Here is an 18149-nt window from a genome sequence, read left to right as displayed (position 1 = left end):
GGAGATTTAGAGAAGTTTAGAAGTAATAAAAAACTATGCAGTGACAGGCAGATTAAGTTCACAGCAGAGTTATAACAAAGCAGCGCATATTTATTTAAAATAAGCTTAGTCAGACAGTTGCAGTGATGCAGTTGCAGTTAAATTCACACCATTTGCAGTGCTATGGCTTTCATCCAAATCTGAGTAGGGGAGACCGGGAGATCCACAGTTAAACAAACCAATGTCCCTGACTGGTGGAGACGGAGCAGGGTCTGTGGAGCACAAACATACACAAACCAGGCATGGACACACATCAGACCAAGCCACAGCACACTAAGCCTTACAAACATGGTGGGTTTAAAGCCTCTGTCTCACCATGCAGCAACTGTCGTCTGTAGAAGTTTTCTCTTTGGGGGCTGGCAGTGAGGGTGGAGAGAGATGGAGTCCGAGGCGACCCGACACCTAACTTTTGTTCCAGCTGCTTATGGAGTTCTAGCTGTTTGAGGGCGCTGCTCTCCTGAACGCTGCTCTGCAGCTGCGCCCGGAGACTCCTTACTTCCCCAAGGAGCTCGCCCAGCTCCACTGGGAGACCTGCAACCTCACACAGGTACCCTGGCACACACACACAAAAGCATTTTCAGATGTTTTATTTTTTTTTAGCACATTTGTTTAATCAACCACTGGAAGGAACTACTGTAATCCAATCAAAATACACTTGCACACAAAAAGGTACAACTGATGAAGATAAGTTATTTTTACATTACATTATTTTTACTGCTGTCAAAATGTGGAAAAATATGGATGGCATGTTTTTTAAATGAAGAAATCATGGGTTGAAATTTGACCTATCTTTTCCCCAGATTTGTTATCTATTTTTATCAACCACTAGGTGGCACCAAAGTACAGAAATCTGAAGGAAACGCTAAACATAGTGGTTCAAACTTGAGTTAAAACAGAAAATTGTGCACAGCTAGCTTACAAATAACAGATGTACCTTTGGTTGACTTTGTGCTTGAACACACTCGATCGTAAACATGCAGCTCGCTCTGCAGAGAGTGGATGAGCTCCCTGCTCTCACACAGCTGCTGCTGCAGCAGAGACGCCTCATGCTGTAGCCTGGAAAATCAGAAATACATTAAAATTCACAACAGTCAGTAAACAAACACAAATTAAAAAATATTAAAGAAACACACAAACCTGTTGGTTTTCTCCTGGCCAGCCTGTCGTTCTTGTCTAAGCATGTGAATATGCTGGCCCTGCTCCTGACTGTGCGCCTGAAGACGCCTCAGCTCCTCCTTCCACTGTTCAGCCTCCAGTTCTGCCTGCTTCAGCCGAGCGCGTGCTGTGAACACCGCCTCACGCAACTGCACCACCTCCTCATTTGTGTCTGTATGAACAGGAAAGACCAGAAAGTTTAATGTAAATACGGTCCAAACCAAAACACTTTGGTTCTGATTTTATTAACTTTACGAATAAAGCACCTGTGTTGGCTTGCAAGCGCGACTGTAGACTCAAATTTTCCTCTTTCAGGACTCTGATCTCATTGGACAGTTGAGTGACATTGTCCAGTCCCTGAATATAGATGTTTGTTGGAGCTCCTAAACAACAAAAGATTATCAGTATATTTCTTAGAGATAGAAATAAATGAACAGGTGTTACTCAGGTGTTTGGTCACCTCCATCACGACCAGCAGAGGCCAGTTTCTCTTCCAGCTGCTGTCGGAGCCTCTCGTTAGTTCTAATGGACTCCTCCAAACGCTGACGGAGACACCTCACCTCCCGCAGGTGTTCCTCTATCAAATTTACCCCTGGAGGAAAAAAAAACGTATTTTGCTTATTACAACTGGGTGTGGCTAACATTAGACACCCTCACAGAAAAGAACATGTGGATGTGAATGTTTGCAGACCAAGAACTGATTTCAGTTTGAGGGAATATCACTAAATGTTTACACTGTCACACCTGCTTGGCTGCTTCCCAGTTGATGTCCAGAATAGCTTCCAACTGGCTGAACAAAATTTTCTATGTCCCACAAGGACCTTCCTGTAATTGAATCAGACTTCATGGAGTGGCCTTCAGGGTGGCCACCCAGCTGGTATTGTTGAAAGGTATGATGGGAAAGCTGGCTGTAGCTTGAAAGGTCATGCTGGTTGTGGGCACTGGGTGAAAGACTGAATGGAGTCTTGTCATGGGGAGTTACAAAACCTGCAACCAAACACAGAGAAAAGCATGTGTTAAAAAGAAGTGAAAATCTGAGAGAAAGATGGTGGTTTCAAAGAAGTTTAAATAATTATTATTTAAACTTCTTAGCACACGTTCTCGGCCCCCTCACCCCTGCTCTGCTCACTCATCTGTTTGTACAGCGAGTCCAGTTCTGGGCGAACAGCGATCACAGACAGGGCCCTGGGCTGGGGGTCTGAAGTGACTTCATTACCCCAAACATCAGGGTGAGAGGGAACAGAGAGGGAGGAGGAGGCAGGTACATTAAAAACAGCTGGGTGGGAATGACAGGAAATGACAGAACATAAAGTAGGAGGAGAAATGAAAAACTGATCTTTGGTACTTTGCAAGTCATAGCCATCTGTGAGTCCCGTACCTCTGGCAAGACGACTGGTCAGACCCACAGTGGCAGAGCAAAGCATGTTGGGACAGCTGCTGGAAGACTTGAGGGAACGGTGAGGAGGAGGGAGAGATGGGTGGACTGAAAAAGGGGAATGGAAGGTGAAGGGATAGAACAAAGAATTTTGTAGAGGGGAAGAAAGATTAAATTATATACCATCTGGTTCTAATGCAGGTTCTTGCTGCCGCAGCCTGAGTTCATCCTGATATTCTCTGGCGTCTAAATCAGAGCACATGTCCAAGTCTTCATTGGTTTGGTACTCATCAGACACCATGGAGGTTCTGTCCGACTGGTCAGTGGTCTCAGAGAGAGCGTGGCAGCTTGATGGGGTTTCAGGACGCTGCTGTAGTTTGGTGTGGAGCGACTCAATGAGTTTATCTTTCTGCTGCAACTCCTTACTCAGCCTGCACGTGAACACAAAGATGAAAATTATTTATCAAATTCTAAATGAAAAGTAACTTTTGTTTTCTTTAACATTTTATGATATAGAATAAATAACTATTAATGAATCAGAGGTTAAATCAAACATAAAAATAACCTGCAAAAAAGTTTAGTGAATGTAAGAGAGGAAACCAAGTGCAATTTCTATTAATATATAGAACTATTTCTCAACCTTGTATAGCACAAAAAATACATAATCTTTGATATCCACTGATTTTCTTTCACTTTACCAAACTGTCACAACAGTCTATTAAAACTTGGTGATTATTAGGATAGACTGATTTAACAGGAATATGTGGCACCACGGGAACAGATGCCAAACTAAGATAAACTTCTAAATAAGGGATTTTGTTTAAATCCAACAATATTCTGCTCAGCGGGATATGAATGATTTAGACACTTATGCAGAAAAAATTCTCCAAAACCTTTCTGGTGGGGCACCTGCAAGATGTCTATTCAACTACAGTACTTTAAATGACCTATAAGTGTGGATTAACAGCAAGCGTCTATCCTCATTAGCAGTCATGTGTAGAACCTGCATGCCACACTGTCACATGGCAGAGGAGGTCAATGCTCAAAGTTATTAAGCTAAAGCTAATAACCTCACAACAGATCAGCAAGGTGAAGGTGATACCAGTCTTGTCTTGATGGAGATTTAAAGGCTTGGATTTTTATTTTAATTGTTTTTAGTGATTCCACATATAAAGTGTAATATTTATTAAAGTGTATTATTTAGTGAGTGTTATTACCTTAAAGCAAGCAACTCGTGGCCTGCTTTGTCGTCATGGCTCTCTGCACACTCTCCTGTGGAAATTAAATAGGAAAGATGAAGCATGGCAAGGGGAAATAAAAACAATGAGGTCAAAATACACTGATTCAATATATAACACAGTGATAGAAAATGTTCCTTACGTCCACTTATCTTGGTGATTACTCTCTGTGCCAGCGCACTGCTCTGAGCCAACTGCTCTCTAAAGCTCTGACCCATGTAGTAATCAATATCATTGGCCCTCAGGAGCTCCTCAAATGCCTGGAAGTGGTCAAGAATTTGAGCAAGTGTGAGAAATTTTACCTAGAAATCTTCCCCACTCCCTTTTTTGTATCCCTATTTTTGTAGAAATTTTGTAAAATAGTACTGAATGCTGAAACAGTTCAGATTTGTGGCACCTTTGTGGTATCTCCCAGATGTTGGGTCAGGATGTGGCAGACTCCTTGCCCCTCTCTCATCCTCTGCCTCAAGTGGGACAGCTCACGAGCCTGTGCCTGAATCAGAGTGTTGTACTTCCTGTAAAAAGGAGAAAAAAGAACACCCAGGGGCAAAGTAAACCACAATATGAACAGAGATTGAGAACTAAAGTTGTATGATTTAGTGTTCTCATGAGCATCTGATGATTAGTTTTAAATAAAGTAAATGTGCCAAGGGGGAGCGCAAGAATAGTAGAAGCACAAGCAGTAATAACAAGAAGCCTTTCTCAACCCCACTTTCCCATCTTTTACCTATCTTTCCACTCACCCAGGCCAGGTGGCACATTTTCCCTCGTCCGCTGGGCCTTTTCCCTCCACTGTGCTGCCCTTTAACTGAGCCTCCAGTGAAGCAACTCGCTCCATCAGTTCCTGCAGTTCCTTACTTGGCCTGGAGCTAGAGCGAATTCCTTGGGTGTCAGACATCCAGCCCTCATCTTCTTCCACACCACTGGGGCCTGATGATGTTTCAAATGCCCAGTTTACCTGAAAGGTGAGGATAAAACAAAATCAATGTCTGGAATGTTTATTGTTCTGAACCAAGTATAAGTTAGAGGATAATGTAGGGTACCTTGCGAGGTGTTCGCTCCAGGCTGGAGGCGTAGTCGCTGGTGGTGGACAAGGAGCGAACTCGCAGCTGAAGTCCACGGATTACTTTGTGGCAGCGGGTGAGCTGTGAGCGGAGATCCTGAACTAGATGCTGGAGAGAGGCTGACTCCTCCCGCGTTTCATAAGCACCTCTGTCACTGCCGCAGTTTCCTGCAGCATACCAGCCACTGCCCACACCTTCAGAGCTCTGATGATGGGACAGTGATGTGCACATCTCCAGATCATCAAACTCTGAGTGGGGGAAAGATTAGGACATATATAATACAGCATTACTAACAAGAACAACCAGTCTCTTTTACAGAAGGTTTGCTCATTTGGCCGCTGTGAATCACCTGGGCTGCTGGTGTCTTCTCTCTCTGCTTCGTTCTCACTACGGCCACATGTCTCATAACCCAGATCCTGGAGGTCCACCTGCACCTGCTTACTGGCCTGCTGGACAGATGTCTCTGCTGCACAGACATGACAAAGGAATGTACTTCAGAGTCAGAGTGCTTCTTAGTTCAAATGTCTAATAGCATATTAGCATTTCTTTACATATGTACTAAGGAGAGACTCACTAAGCAGATCTCTGTAGTCCTTCAGCTGTTCAGCCTGAGCCTGGACGGTGGCTTCAGAAACCATCAGCCTCTCTTGAAGCTCTCTGTTCTCTTGCTGGCTCAGAACCAAGTCAGAGCGAAGGCAAGCTGCTTGCTCTCTGAGACCTTCCCCTATATCCTGCCAGAGCACTCCAACCTCACTGCTGCCACCAGCAGGCCCCACATCCTGCAACACCAAAATGGTTCAGTAATTAAAAACTGAAGGTTCTCCAAACACAGGCATTAAGAGTTGTTCTATGTTTAAAGGAGGAGTGTAAATCAATTCATTGCATGACAGAATATGTGATTACAATTCTGATTTAACTTATGCAAGCTGTGCTAAAACACAAAAGTAACTAGAATATCAAGTGTCTGTAATTTGAAATCGAATAAGCATATTTTTGCATCAAATTAGTCTTTTGTCCCACTACAGGTGAATAACTTAATCAATTTCTTCAGCATCATATCTTAAATTATCTACTTGTTTCAGTCATAGAGAAAGAAATTAAAGCTATCATTAGCAGATAAAATTAAATAAATGTGTAGAATATGTGTTACCCTCACAGTTTGATGGGATGTCAGGTCCAGGGAGCGTGGTCTCATGCAGTGCCTCTTTCCTCGCTCGTTGCTTAGAGTTGAACAAGGAGGGCCTCGCTTGCCTGGCAGCACTGGTGATGTTTCCACCTCTTCATCCTCTCCTCCACTAACCTCCTCCTCTTCTTGGTTCAGATTCTTTTTTGCATTTCTTTTCAGTCCCACAGTTCCAGCAGGTCCCTTGCTTTCTGTCAAAAGCCGGTTCTCCTGCTGCAGCCTCTGCAGGGCACTCCTAGTGGGAGACAAAAGCCAAACAACACTGAAAAAAAAAAGAAAAACTCTCAAACAGCCCAGCAGAGGCAGAAAGTCAGTTAAAAAATTAGATTTTTCTGAGGACATTCTGAAACATGCACCTCATCTCAGCCATAGAGTTGTATCCATCTTTTTCTAGCTGGTACTTTATTTCTTCAAGTTCAACTTCAAGTGACCTCTTTGCTTCCTCAAGTTGTTTTAGATCAGCTTTCTGGGAAAACGCCCCCCTTACAAGCTCTGTAGTCACACACTCAGCTTCTTGAGCCTTCACACATCCCTAAAAAGACAGGAAAAAATAAATTATTCTCTATATTCTCACATTGCTTCGGCATACACTATTTTAAATTAAGTTAACAAGTGAATGTATTTAAATGAATTTGCCTGAATGGAGTTCAGGCTTCTGCTGGTCACGTTGTTGTCATCCTCCTCTATGCTGTCTGTGAACTCTTCACTGCTGCCATCTTCATCATCTCCCTCCTCCTCTTCCTCCTCTGTGCTGAGCTCTGAAAGCACAATACCCAGTTAAGGACATCCTCTACCTTTAGTCCTTAAATTTTAAATCTTAAACTGCTGCTAATCCTCTTATTCTTGTCATTTTTCTATCTCTCTTCCTCCAATGTCCCCTCTCTATCCTGCTCTTTCCTCAGAGCTGTATCTGCACTGAATCACTATATTGGAAGTCATGGGACTGAAGGGAAATGTTATGTCATATGCTGCCTGCCAGCCAAAAACACTCAGGCCTGTGTAGCCCAGTGTGTTTATGAGAAATGCTTTAAACATTTGAAACTGACACAGGCATTAAACATCCTGGCCTTTTAAGGAGTTTGTAGTGATGGTGTGCACCATGTATCACACATTTTGTTATGAAATATGCACACACACGCATCAGGAAAGAAACACAAGTAGGTGTTGGTTTTCAGGAAGCAGTTCAGAAGAGCTTGACAGGAATTTCTAAGTGAAATTGTTTCATATCATAGTTACTAATAATACACAGCACAAGCTGTGCAGTGTGTATCACGTGTTTGGGCGTGTCCACAAATGCTCATTGCATTTCTGTGGCTAATTATGAGATCATTTAAAAAACATCAGTTTAAAGGGACTTAATTCATATCTGTTTCCAATAAGAGGGCAGGAAAACCCCTGCAATGAAACACTGGCCTGTTATTGATTGAACAAAGTGCTCTGTATACTGACTAGGGCAGAACATGGGCCTTGTTTACACACTGTGACACTACATGAAGCCACTACATATTTAAAACATGTGATTTGCTTGGTGTTATTAAAACTAACAAATTATTATTTGTGTGTATGTATTATTTGTCTTATGGAGCCAACATCCCTTAACTGGTCAATTGTGAAAATCCAGTTAGGTATTACAGTTGAACAGCCATGCAAACATGAAAACCATGCCACAGTTTCATGCATGAGGGAGCAAGGACACAAAGAAAACCTGTGGACTCCAGTACACATTATTGCATACCTTACTGCTAAATTATTCAGAAATCTTATATTTGTTATCACTTCTATTGGCAACATATTTATGGTATGTGTTCTTATATAGAATTCAATACCAGGACAAACAAGACAAACTGAGGAGGCTGAGGAAGAGAAGTAAACTGTATGTGTTTGAAGAGTTCAGACGGGTAAAACACACTAAGGATCTTTCTTAAAAGGTGAAGAAGGAAGGTATGATCAAGGACCAAGAGGGGGGATTTTAGGTTTGGGATATTCTTAGAACAAATTCCCAATTAAACACAATAAAGAGAAATCCATACCAGAGGTGCTTTTGATAAAAAGCCAGCACATTTATTTTTAATGCATTTAAAATACAAAAGAAAAGACTTGACAATGATTGCATCTTTCAGGCCAGATGAGGATTGGGGCACAAATCTCTAGAAAATGTCCTCAAGTGAATATGTTATATAAATTTCTATTGGGCAGGTATTATTTCATTTCTCATGTAATGTGTGCAAACTGTAGAACTTCTTAACATACTCCTGCTATTTCAGTACAAAGCTGCAATAATAGGAAGATATACCTAAAATTATGCATATCTCAATAAATTGCCATATAATTATATTAAAGCGGAACTACCAGCTTATATCTAATGTGCCTGACTTTCTGTTTCATGCATGTCTGCTGAACTAAAACGTATCTAAAGCAGAGCAGATTTACATCACAAAATGTAATGAAAGCTAAAGGTTAATACTGGAAAGAATTTAAGTACTTGGCCATCTTTTTAGATTTGTAACTTGGACCTTTGCTGAGCGTGCACATCCTGTTCACAAACAGATGATATAAAACAAATGATGGATGGTGAGACGTTTCACTGTAAGGCATGAACTTGAATCTCTTCACAAGACTGAGTTTCACTGTGACAGTAAGGCTGGAAGAGTGACACCGGTGTGAGACAATACACAGAAATGGCATTACAGAACGATCAAACTACAAAGCAGGCAGTTTTCAAAACAATAAAAAAACAAAACATATTCACACCACACTCACAAAATATATTAATAAATAAAAACTCTGAGAAGCTCATTTTCATTTCACATGGATTAATATGAACAGGTTTCTCTATGGGGAGTGCTGGATAAAGCTGCCTGCAGATTAAGGGTCAGATTCAGGTTTTAACTCAAACTTTAAGCAAAATATGCCTCATATTCACTTTATGACCACAGTCTTTCCTAAACTTAACCCTCAGTAATTACAGGCAGCTTTATCTCACATTAACAGTGCCAGTTTCACACAGTGGTGCAGAGCATTAAGGAGCGTTAGTGAAAGTGCTGCCTGCAGCCATGGAGGCTGGACCCTGCCCATTCCCACCTCCAAACTCAAGCTGTCTTTTAGCTGCCCTCTCCAGTGCCAGGGCCATGTTACGGGTCCTGGCCAGGACCTCCTCCAACTGTCTGCGGAGTGCCTGAACTGAATCTAGTTCAGTGTGGAGAGCTTGGGTCTTCTCTGAGCTGTTGCTGCAAAAAAAGGAAAAGAAGAAAACATGAAAATGTTTTTCAAGCAAACTTAATGTAAACCTGAAAGAGACATCTGTGCAGTCACAAGATCTGGTTGCAGCATTCTTACCCTTCACTTTTATGAACCTGCATCAGATTTTGATATAATCTCTTCTCTGCCCTGAGGGCTTCATTCAGCTTGTTGTGCTCAGACACTAACTGCTCCAACACGCACTAGAGCACAGTGACAAGCATGAAAAACAGGTAAGATACATTTTTAAGCCTTAAAAATTGCCTGCACATTGCTCAAGAAATGTAAAATCTTACCTGGTGATCTGTGTTGTCTTTAGTGACAACTTCCCCTGACTGGTGGCAAGCCAGAGACAAACGCAGAGCTGAGAGCTCCTTCTGCAGGAAGAGAACACAAATGCTTGTAAGACTAGAAAACAGCTATGGTTTTGGTGCATCATCCACAGTTACATATACACAGATACCTGAGCCTCCATTTCTTTCTTTAGCAGCAGCTGCATCTCTTCCTTTAGATCCTTTATCTCTGCTTCGCTCTCCTTTGAATATAGCTGCACAGCCTCTTCTCGGGTCTGAATCAGCTCCTGATACAAACCGTAACACAGAGATCAGGTAAGCAGAAAACAGAAGAAGGGAAAAAGCAAATAAGGCTAATGTTTAGCCAACTACCTTGATAAAGGCTTCCTTTTCTTTGAGTAGACTCTGCAGATTCTCCATCTCTCCCCCCATCTCCCTCTCCTTGTCCCGTCTCAGCTCACACAGATCCTGTTCTTTTTGTGCCAGCTGTTTGCGGAGCTCCTGCAGCTGGACTGTCCGCTCACTAATCACCAAGGAAAGCCTGTAGGAGTAGTCCTGACAGAAGAAAAAGGCGATTAATCCTCTTATTTTTGTTGGTGTGCTCAAAGCTATTTGCTAGCAGCCATACCAACACCACTTCCCACCTGCAGATACTGGTCCTTGGAGCTGAGAGTGTTGAGCAGATCCTGGACTTGTGCATGGTGTTCATTAGTCTGACGACTGCGGTCTGACAACAGCTCCTGGAATAGCTTCTCTTTCAGAGCTAACCGAGCTTTTAGCTCCTCCACTACCTCAGTGGGACCAGCCTGGACTCTGCCAATGAGGGCAGCTGTCAGATCCTGCACACATACAAAAAACAGCAAGCACACAGAAAGAGCTGTCAGCACACCTATTATATTTATGAAAACAGGTAACACAGGTTTGTTCACAGGCTGCTCTACAGAAGCTATAATAAGCGCGACTTATGGTAAGTGTGTGTTACCTGAGTCTCCTGGCTACGTTTCTGCAGGGCTGCCTGTAGCTGGTTAATGATGGTGTCCTTCTCTCTCAGAGTGTTTCTCCCCTTCTCCTCACTCTGCTGCTTCAACCACTGCAGGTTCCTGTAGGCCTCTGCTGCCTGCTCCAGCTCCAGCTCCTTACCTCGCACCAGGGCATCCAGACTCTGACAGTCAGAATCACAGGTGTAATCAAAAGGAGAAACGAAACACCTCAAATACAAAAGTCCAACCAGATGTAAAACCAAACCACAGTAACTCTGGCTTGTGCTAATGAGTGTACCGTGATGGTCTCCTCATTGTTGGACAGGATGCAGCGGAGTCTCTCCAGGTCACGTTCCTTTTCTCTGAGGGCCAGCTGCAGTCTCCTCACCTGGCTTTCGCGTTCCTCCAGACAGCTAAACTTGTCATCAATGGAGCGCTGCAGGAAGCAGAGAGGGAAGGAAATCAAACTTGAGCTTCTCAAGGCCTTTAGTATGATATTCATCCTTTTCTTTACAGCAGACTGTTTTGAGTACCTCCAGAGCTCTGTCTCTTTCTTTAATCCGCTCTTTTAGCCTCTCCAGCAAAGCATCTCTTGGTTTGGAACTTCCTGTTGATTCCAACATCTCAGAGTACTCCTACAGATAAGAATATTTAAAGACAAGATAAAGGATCTGTACATGTATTTGTCTCTGCTTATATCGGTGCAAATGCAAAGTATGAGGGACTTTGCGTTACCTTTAGCTGCTGCTCCTTGTCCTGCAGGGAGCGTTTGAGCTGTGATATGCTCCTGTTATTTTCCTGCATAGCTGTGTGTTTCTCTGACTCATTCTCCTTCAGAGCTGCTTCTTTAGCTTGAAGCTCAGAGTGAGTTTTCTGAAGGGCTCTTTGCAGGTCCTACACCAGGGAGACTAGAGGTTACCCATATTTCATCATGCATTTGGCTTAATTACACTGTTGTTAACCACACTAACCTGGTTGTGTTTCTCAGTAACCTCTCTGTGTTGAAGTGCCTCTTGCAGATCAGAGTTGAGTCTGTCCTTGAATCTCAGCAGGTCATCTCCTTGCCTCTGGCTCTGTCTCAGGCTCCTCTGGCTGGCCTCCAGCTCCAGACCGAGAGAAAAGAGGGAGCTCTGCACTCCGACCAGCTCGCTCTGAAGCTGGGCGAGTGTCAAGGATTTGTTCACCCCTACTGGACCCTGGAAAAAGAATGATCAGAGACAAAGATCAGACAGAATGAGAAAGACTTAACAGTGCTGACTGAGTCAGGTATCCGACTACAATATACTACAGTATATACACAAGATCTCACCTCACTTTGAGCAAGCTGATTCCGATGGGCCAATTCTTGCAACTTACACAGAGTGGTGTTTTGTCCTTCTATCAGCTGGTACAGCTCCTTGGCCTTTGAGCAGAATTAATGAGAAAAAAAATTCAGAAATGTAACAAAAAAAAAACTTATATCATCTCACATGTTAATCTACTGCTTAATGAACAAGCACACACCTCACAGTCTTTGGTGCTGATGGACTCAGTGAGGCCCTGAATGGTTCGTTCCTGACTCTGAGCAGCCTGACGAAGGGAACGCAGCTCACACTCCATCTCATTCAGCTTCTCCTGCAGCTTCTACAAGACAAAGAATGGGACGTTAAGCTGTCATCAGACCTCACTTACTCTATGATTAAGAACACCCAGCTTTGATGAACGCCGTTTCTGTGCCGCACCATATTGTTGGCCTCGCTCTCGTGGATCTTGGCTTGCAGGGATTGCACCTGAAGCTGGGCTTTCTGCAGCTCGCTGACACACTGACCAGCCGCACACTCGTACTGGTTGAGCTGGCTCTGCTGCTCTTCAACAAGGCTCTGCAAAATACAAATAAGATGTGACAGTTTTTACTTAAAACAGCAACTAAACTGATATATTAACCTGTTCAGTCCTCTGATTAAACCCAGCAGCTGAAATATTTGCAAAAAAAACAAAAAACAACATATTTAATAATTAATGGCAGAAATAAAACTGCAGGCAACTACTACACTGGATTGGGTAATACTGTAAGCGTACAAAACCTACATACACTCTGCTCATTCATGTGTCGATTCTGTAAAAAGCTATGACATAAAAGAGCCACTGGAGTGGTTTGTGAGCATCTGCATGCACGGGTTAGCTTGAGTGAATGGGTCCAAAGCACTCCTCCTGTTATCTTTACATAACCAACATATATAATTATATAATGCTTCCAATTTTCACAAAGTACAGGAGGAATGGCATTGTGCATTATATTTCTCTGGGCCCTCACTTACACAATGATTAGTGGTGCACAATTCAAATAATAAGCACTCGCGGTTTTAGGTTGGGCTTTCTTTTGTGCGATATTATTAGATAGTGTTTCTGTAGTATCCAACCAGGAGTGAGAGGACAGGGTGGTCTGACATTGCGTGGATCACTTTGCCTCAAGGGCTTTGAGTGAAAATAGGCCAGTAGTGGAGTCACTGTGACTTAATGTCTCCCCTCAGCTAACCTACTTCAGTTAGCAGTCTGTGATTGAGGATCACACATATTCCTCTTAAGGAAAAATATTAAATCCTGAAAAATACATACCCTCCACTGTTAACATGAGGAAAAGGTTTTAACACAGACACACATTAGAGCAGAATATTTAGAGCCATGACTCATCTGTCTGAAGGTTGTTTCCACACCTTAAAGTGTGTGGATTTTTTCATCCAGTAAAACAGATCAGAATTGTGTTGGGATATTTTTTCTCTTTACATTTGAGAAGAAAAATTTAACACAAATAAACATTTGATATTTGCTGCCTCCTTTGTTTACATTAGTAATTACCTTGCTTTGTGTGCATAGCCACACACTCATTAGATAATTAGGCTGCACCATGGGCAGCTGCTTACCTACACCTGACTGCACTTGCAGTGTATGGTGTTGCCACACGTGGAAGACTAAGTGTGTATGTACACACACCACAGCTCACTGAAGAGACTGTGGGTAAAATAAGTGACTGACAGGTGACTGACAGGATTATGAAGCTACTTAGGCTAAAAGAAAAAAAGTGGTGGGACCATCAAAGCCTGTTTTACTGCTTAACTCAGGGTGCTACAGAGTTGCAAAGCGAAGGCAAATTTCAACACTAATCAACCTGCAGCAGTGAAATACTGATTTTCAGCACCATCGCTGTCCCTGTTAAGGTTTTATACCTGGTGGGGGGCTGGGGGGGGATATTCTCTGTACAAATCTTCCAATAAATCTTCCATTTCATCCAAGCTCTGGTCTTGATCCTGCCCAACATCCAGTCTGATCAGAGGTGTGTCTAGCTCTGGTGTTGACATGTGGTTGTCTCTGTCTTCATCTGGGGTTCCATAAGACATTCCCAGAACTGGATCAGGGAAGCTAAGCCTTGTGCCTCCATTACTGGAGCTCTGTCGAAGCAAGACTGGCAGCTTGCTCCCTTTGGTGGTGCGAACCGGCCGATGTACAGCATAGCTTTGCAGCAAACAGAGGGCCAGAGAGAGGCTGGGTCCTGGTGAGACTTGGCCATGTGGTGCCCCCATGTGCTCCTCAGACAGTGAGTCAGATATGTGGTCTTCTATTTCTTCCCTTGGGGAGCTTAGGGGTCCATCTGTCATGGTTCCAGGTTGGGTGTATTCTTCAGCTATCTCCAGTGATGCAACAGAGGGGCTGGAGCTGGCTCGTCCAGCCAGAGTTCGATCACTGTCTGACGTCCTGGAGGGGCCCTGAGATTCAGGGACCAGAGTTCGGGACGATGGGGCTTCTTCTGAATCTTCTACATTTTTTCTATCTGTCCGTCCTGTACCTCCAGTCACACTCCCTCCAATAACACTGGCTGAATATCTGGTTGATGGCCCACAGGAAGTACTCCGTGCCAACTTCCTTGGAACCTTACACACAGCTTCATAGTCAGAGTCTGTCACCCGCCAGTAGGAACATCCCCGACACCTTCTGGGAGTGCTGGGCACACAGCGGTGTAAGCCTGCACCTGTAGCTTCCATCCCTGGACCAGCAGAACACTGAGGGTGGTGGTGATGGTGGCCGTCCAGGCTCTCATCAGCCCAGGACTCATACAAAGAGTAGACGAGATCATCCTGGAGGAGGGCACAATACTTTGCATGGGTTAGGCCTGAAATATCCACCATCCCATCTCCTGGCCCTTCATTAGTTCCAGTGGATGTTACGGCACCCTCCTCTGAATTTGTTTTCCGGTAAAGCCCACCAATGCACTGCCTCAGTCGATGCTTCTCCTGCAAGAGCCGCTGCAACCTTTCAATGGACAGAGCTTCAACACGGGCGATGACTGTATCGAAGCGGTACATGCGATCTAGCATGAAGGTGCACTTGGAGCAGGCAAACTCTCCTCTGCCATCCCGGGTCAGCTCTCGCCCCAGAGCATGAGACAGCAGCACTTGCAAGTTGAGTTTGGCGGTGGGGTGGAAGATCCATCGCCGCTGGTTACCGCAGAGCTCCCGTCCACAAATACGACATGTCTCCTTCATCTTGAGATCAAGCATTCTACAGGTTTTTAAATATCAAGAAACAGGATCTTTTAGGCTGTTCCAACATGAAGGTATATGGGTGCTTGGATCTTTGTAATATCTTTATTTGATCTGTTATGAAAATCAAAATGAGCCAAATGCCAAGATCCATATGAATAAACATAGAGCACAATAAGTCACCTCCAGATATGTGTCCTTGCAATCAGTAACAAATGAATAAAACCATGTAGACTTGTATAGAATGGCTTCACGTTTGGTTCTTGGCAGGAAAGAAATCTTGGGGTAAAAGCAGAAACTGTATCAGATATCCATCAGTTAAGGATCACCATCCATTTTGCTGTAGGTGCAGGTGCATCGGGAATATGGCGCACACAGAGTATGTCTCCTCACTCAGATGCGGTAACTATACGTGTTGTGTCCCTTCTCTGTCACTAAACCGCTCGTTCACATGTCCCAACACCACCACACGCGCCTCTGCACCACCACAGTTCGACTGTTATGGACTCACGAGCCGCACCGCGCGGCGCCGGGTTCATCATGACCGGGGAGCGGTAATAATCCACCGGCCTCTACACGGAAGGGCGGCAGTAACAGCCGCTCGGGCAAACTCCTCTGACACTTCCGCCGGTGTCTCTGTTCGAAAAATAGTCTTCCCTTTCATTTCAGAGCCGCTACTGACGGCTACATAGGCAGACACGCGGAGCAGATTTCACGCTCCGCAGTGTCGGAGATCCTCCGGACAGATAACGATGTGGCTGCCTGAGACAGACCTGCAGCAGCGGAGCGCACCATTCAGGGAAAATAGGGGTGGAGGACCCCAATGCAGTCAAACTGGGATGCTTACAGAATATTAATCACTATTAATCCACACTAAAACGGCAGTTTGACATGTAAAGTACCCAAATAAATTTAATTATAGGAATTAAACAGCTTTAGTTTGGATGTATTAGTAAAGAGACAGAGTGATACTCCCCTGGGAGTCTGAGACTTCCTCCTCCCCTGTTTTAAGCTCTGTGCGCCTGACTAAACAGGTGAAATGCTCAGCAGCGTGTTATGGAAATTAAATGACCCAAAGAGCAATACGACCCTTGTTTTTATTTATTTATTTATTTATTTTTTACTGTCTGTGTTGGTTAACTGTAATAACTATGTAATGACTATTTTGAAGCTGCCTTTACAACGTTTTAGTTTCATTCCAGCATTAAATCTACAATAGCACGACCTTCATATTTCATCAGCCCACACTGTATTTTGCTTCTAATGCTCAACACCACCTCCTTGTATCCATAAAGATTCCTTTATAAAATAGATAATTTAATGCCTCTCATTTCACACATACTGATCAGTCACTAATTTGTTTCCAAAATGACAAATATGTATAAAAGTAAAAGAGTATTGACGTCATTGTCATTGATATACACCAGACAGCTGAAAAAATTAGTAATAAATAAACTATTTTAGTCAGCTTTCACATTTAAATATCAAATAATTTTGGTGATATTTATTATCTAATTTTTTTTATATCTGAAATAATTAAAAATACAGGCACTAAACATAATTTGTACTGCTTACTTTTACATTTGTCATAACATTTATTATTATAAAGATTTAATTCTAACAAAATTACTAGGCATATTGGTACTTACACAGTTACTTGACTTGTAAACTTAGCAAACTGCCAAAAAACAATTATTATTGCCTCAAGTTTATTTTTATTTATTTTTTTATCATCTCTGTTGCCATGGTGTCGATATCAAACAATGATTTGATTGTGATGATCAAACAACCAGAGCTTTATTCTGCATTTCACAGTGAAAGTTTATCTCTGCAGTCATCGTCATTTTTGTTTTTCCCAAGAAGCACAAGCAGATGGTCACGCTGTGACTTCCAGGCATGCCATACTTATACTTTCACCCTCTAAGCAGGACTACTGCATCAGGAAAGAGTTATTCGGCAAATTCTAATTAATTTGAGTTGTGGGTCCTCATTACTGCTTCAAGGTGGTTGATTACTGGTTGTTTGAAGGTTAATTAGTGAGGCATTTTCTCTAAATCAGACGTCTCTGTTACTGACAATCATATATGCAAGGATGCAAGAAAACAATTTATAGATCTATTGAGGAATCTGCCAAAAATACAATCAAAACAAATATCACCTTTAGGTGTTTACAATTAACCCATTACAACAAATGTATTCTGGAAAAGAAATCTTAGTGTAATAAGTTTGAAATTATATTAATTCCCAGCCTCTTCTTCCTCCTCTCAGCAGTAATATAATGGGTACATGTCTGTGGTGTCTGGGGAGCTTATTAAGAGCTCTAATGGCTGATGTCGGCCTGAAACAACAACACAACTTGATATCAGTCTTGGGGTCTCTGAGCACTCAAAGGTTGACCTGACCTATCGACATCCTGGCTGAAACCAAAGCTGCTAAACTGCTTACCAGAGAGTTGCCTGTTGCACTCACACGCATTTGAAATGTGATACCTAATGCACTAACACACACACACTAATACACACACACATAAAAAACCCTGGTTACACTGATCCTTGATCTATTTTGATCTTCAAAGATTTGCTAATGCAACTGTGGGAAGAGCACATCGGAGCATCATTTTCACCCTAATTTTACTTTAAATTGACATCTAGAGTCTTTATTAACTGGTTTAGCAAAATACATATATTTTACAAAAAGGTCCTGGCGTAAAGAATAAAAGAAAGAAAAACTTGTATCAAATATTCACCACATACACAGTCTATGGCACTCATGATTTATATTAATTGCAGCAAGTTAGGCCAGAACTCATTACTGACCAGCTTAAAACATCCTTCATTTCCTTTTCAGCCATTGGATATGTGATTTGGGTTTGTTATTGTTTCCAAAAACCCCAAAATCTTTACCTCAAACTCAGTTTTCTGACACTACAGTTCACTCATAAATACCTTGATAATCCTCTAAATTTTGGATTCTAAGTTAAATGTAGTGCCTCTAATATCAAATACGGCAAAAAAGCTCCACAGCATGATTGAGCCTCTGTGTCATTCTTTACACGAATGGTAATATTTTCC

General features: G+C 42.7%; 1 protein-coding gene across 11 annotated transcripts in view; it reads right to left on the bottom strand.

Annotated features, from left to right (window-relative positions):
• The window catches only part of LOC121644102 (myomegalin-like), a 43632-nt gene that overhangs the window by 6181 nt on the left and 19302 nt on the right, over positions 1–18149 (bottom strand). For 2 of the 11 annotated variants that reach the window (XM_041991803.1, XM_041991809.1), the window contains exons 1-34: positions 13768–15809; positions 12286–12423; positions 12068–12187; positions 11874–11966; positions 11536–11760; positions 11300–11458; positions 11098–11199; positions 10863–11000; positions 10567–10746; positions 10229–10423; positions 9957–10139; positions 9755–9871; positions 9588–9668; positions 9391–9494; positions 9136–9281; positions 6691–6812; positions 6411–6586; positions 6022–6289; positions 5446–5650; positions 5221–5337; positions 4851–5119; positions 4551–4765; positions 4205–4322; positions 3950–4067; positions 3787–3841; positions 2753–3000; positions 2309–2677; positions 1939–2181; positions 1655–1786; positions 1461–1577; positions 1177–1366; positions 974–1095; positions 355–591; positions 150–251 (exon numbers count right to left, since the gene is read on the bottom strand). In XM_041991803.1, coding sequence (XP_041847737.1) covers positions 150–251; positions 355–591; positions 974–1095; positions 1177–1366; positions 1461–1577; positions 1655–1786; positions 1939–2181; positions 2309–2677; positions 2753–3000; positions 3787–3841; positions 3950–4067; positions 4205–4322; positions 4551–4765; positions 4851–5119; positions 5221–5337; positions 5446–5650; positions 6022–6289; positions 6411–6586; positions 6691–6812; positions 9136–9281; positions 9391–9494; positions 9588–9668; positions 9755–9871; positions 9957–10139; positions 10229–10423; positions 10567–10746; positions 10863–11000; positions 11098–11199; positions 11300–11458; positions 11536–11760; positions 11874–11966; positions 12068–12187; positions 12286–12423; positions 13768–15096 — 6733 coding nt within the window. In that variant the 5' untranslated portion in view covers positions 15097–15809. Of the gene's footprint in view, positions 1–149; positions 252–354; positions 592–973; positions 1096–1176; positions 1367–1460; positions 1578–1654; positions 1787–1938; positions 2182–2308; positions 2678–2752; positions 3001–3786; positions 3842–3949; positions 4068–4204; positions 4323–4550; positions 4766–4850; positions 5120–5220; positions 5338–5445; positions 5651–6021; positions 6290–6410; positions 6587–6690; positions 6813–9135; positions 9282–9390; positions 9495–9587; positions 9669–9754; positions 9872–9956; positions 10140–10228; positions 10424–10566; positions 10747–10862; positions 11001–11097; positions 11200–11299; positions 11459–11535; positions 11761–11873; positions 11967–12067; positions 12188–12285; positions 12424–13767; positions 15810–18149 lie in introns of those variants that run through there. The other 9 variants (XM_041991808.1, XM_041991806.1, XM_041991810.1 and 6 more) reach the window with 9 other exon arrangements.

Source organism: Melanotaenia boesemani, chromosome 8 (genome assembly GCF_017639745.1).
Source record: "Melanotaenia boesemani isolate fMelBoe1 chromosome 8, fMelBoe1.pri, whole genome shotgun sequence".
Lineage (NCBI taxonomy): Eukaryota > Metazoa > Chordata > Actinopteri > Atheriniformes > Melanotaeniidae > Melanotaenia > Melanotaenia boesemani.
The sequence above is the reverse complement of the archived record's forward strand: the minus strand, read 5'-3'. Positions and strand labels throughout refer to the sequence as shown.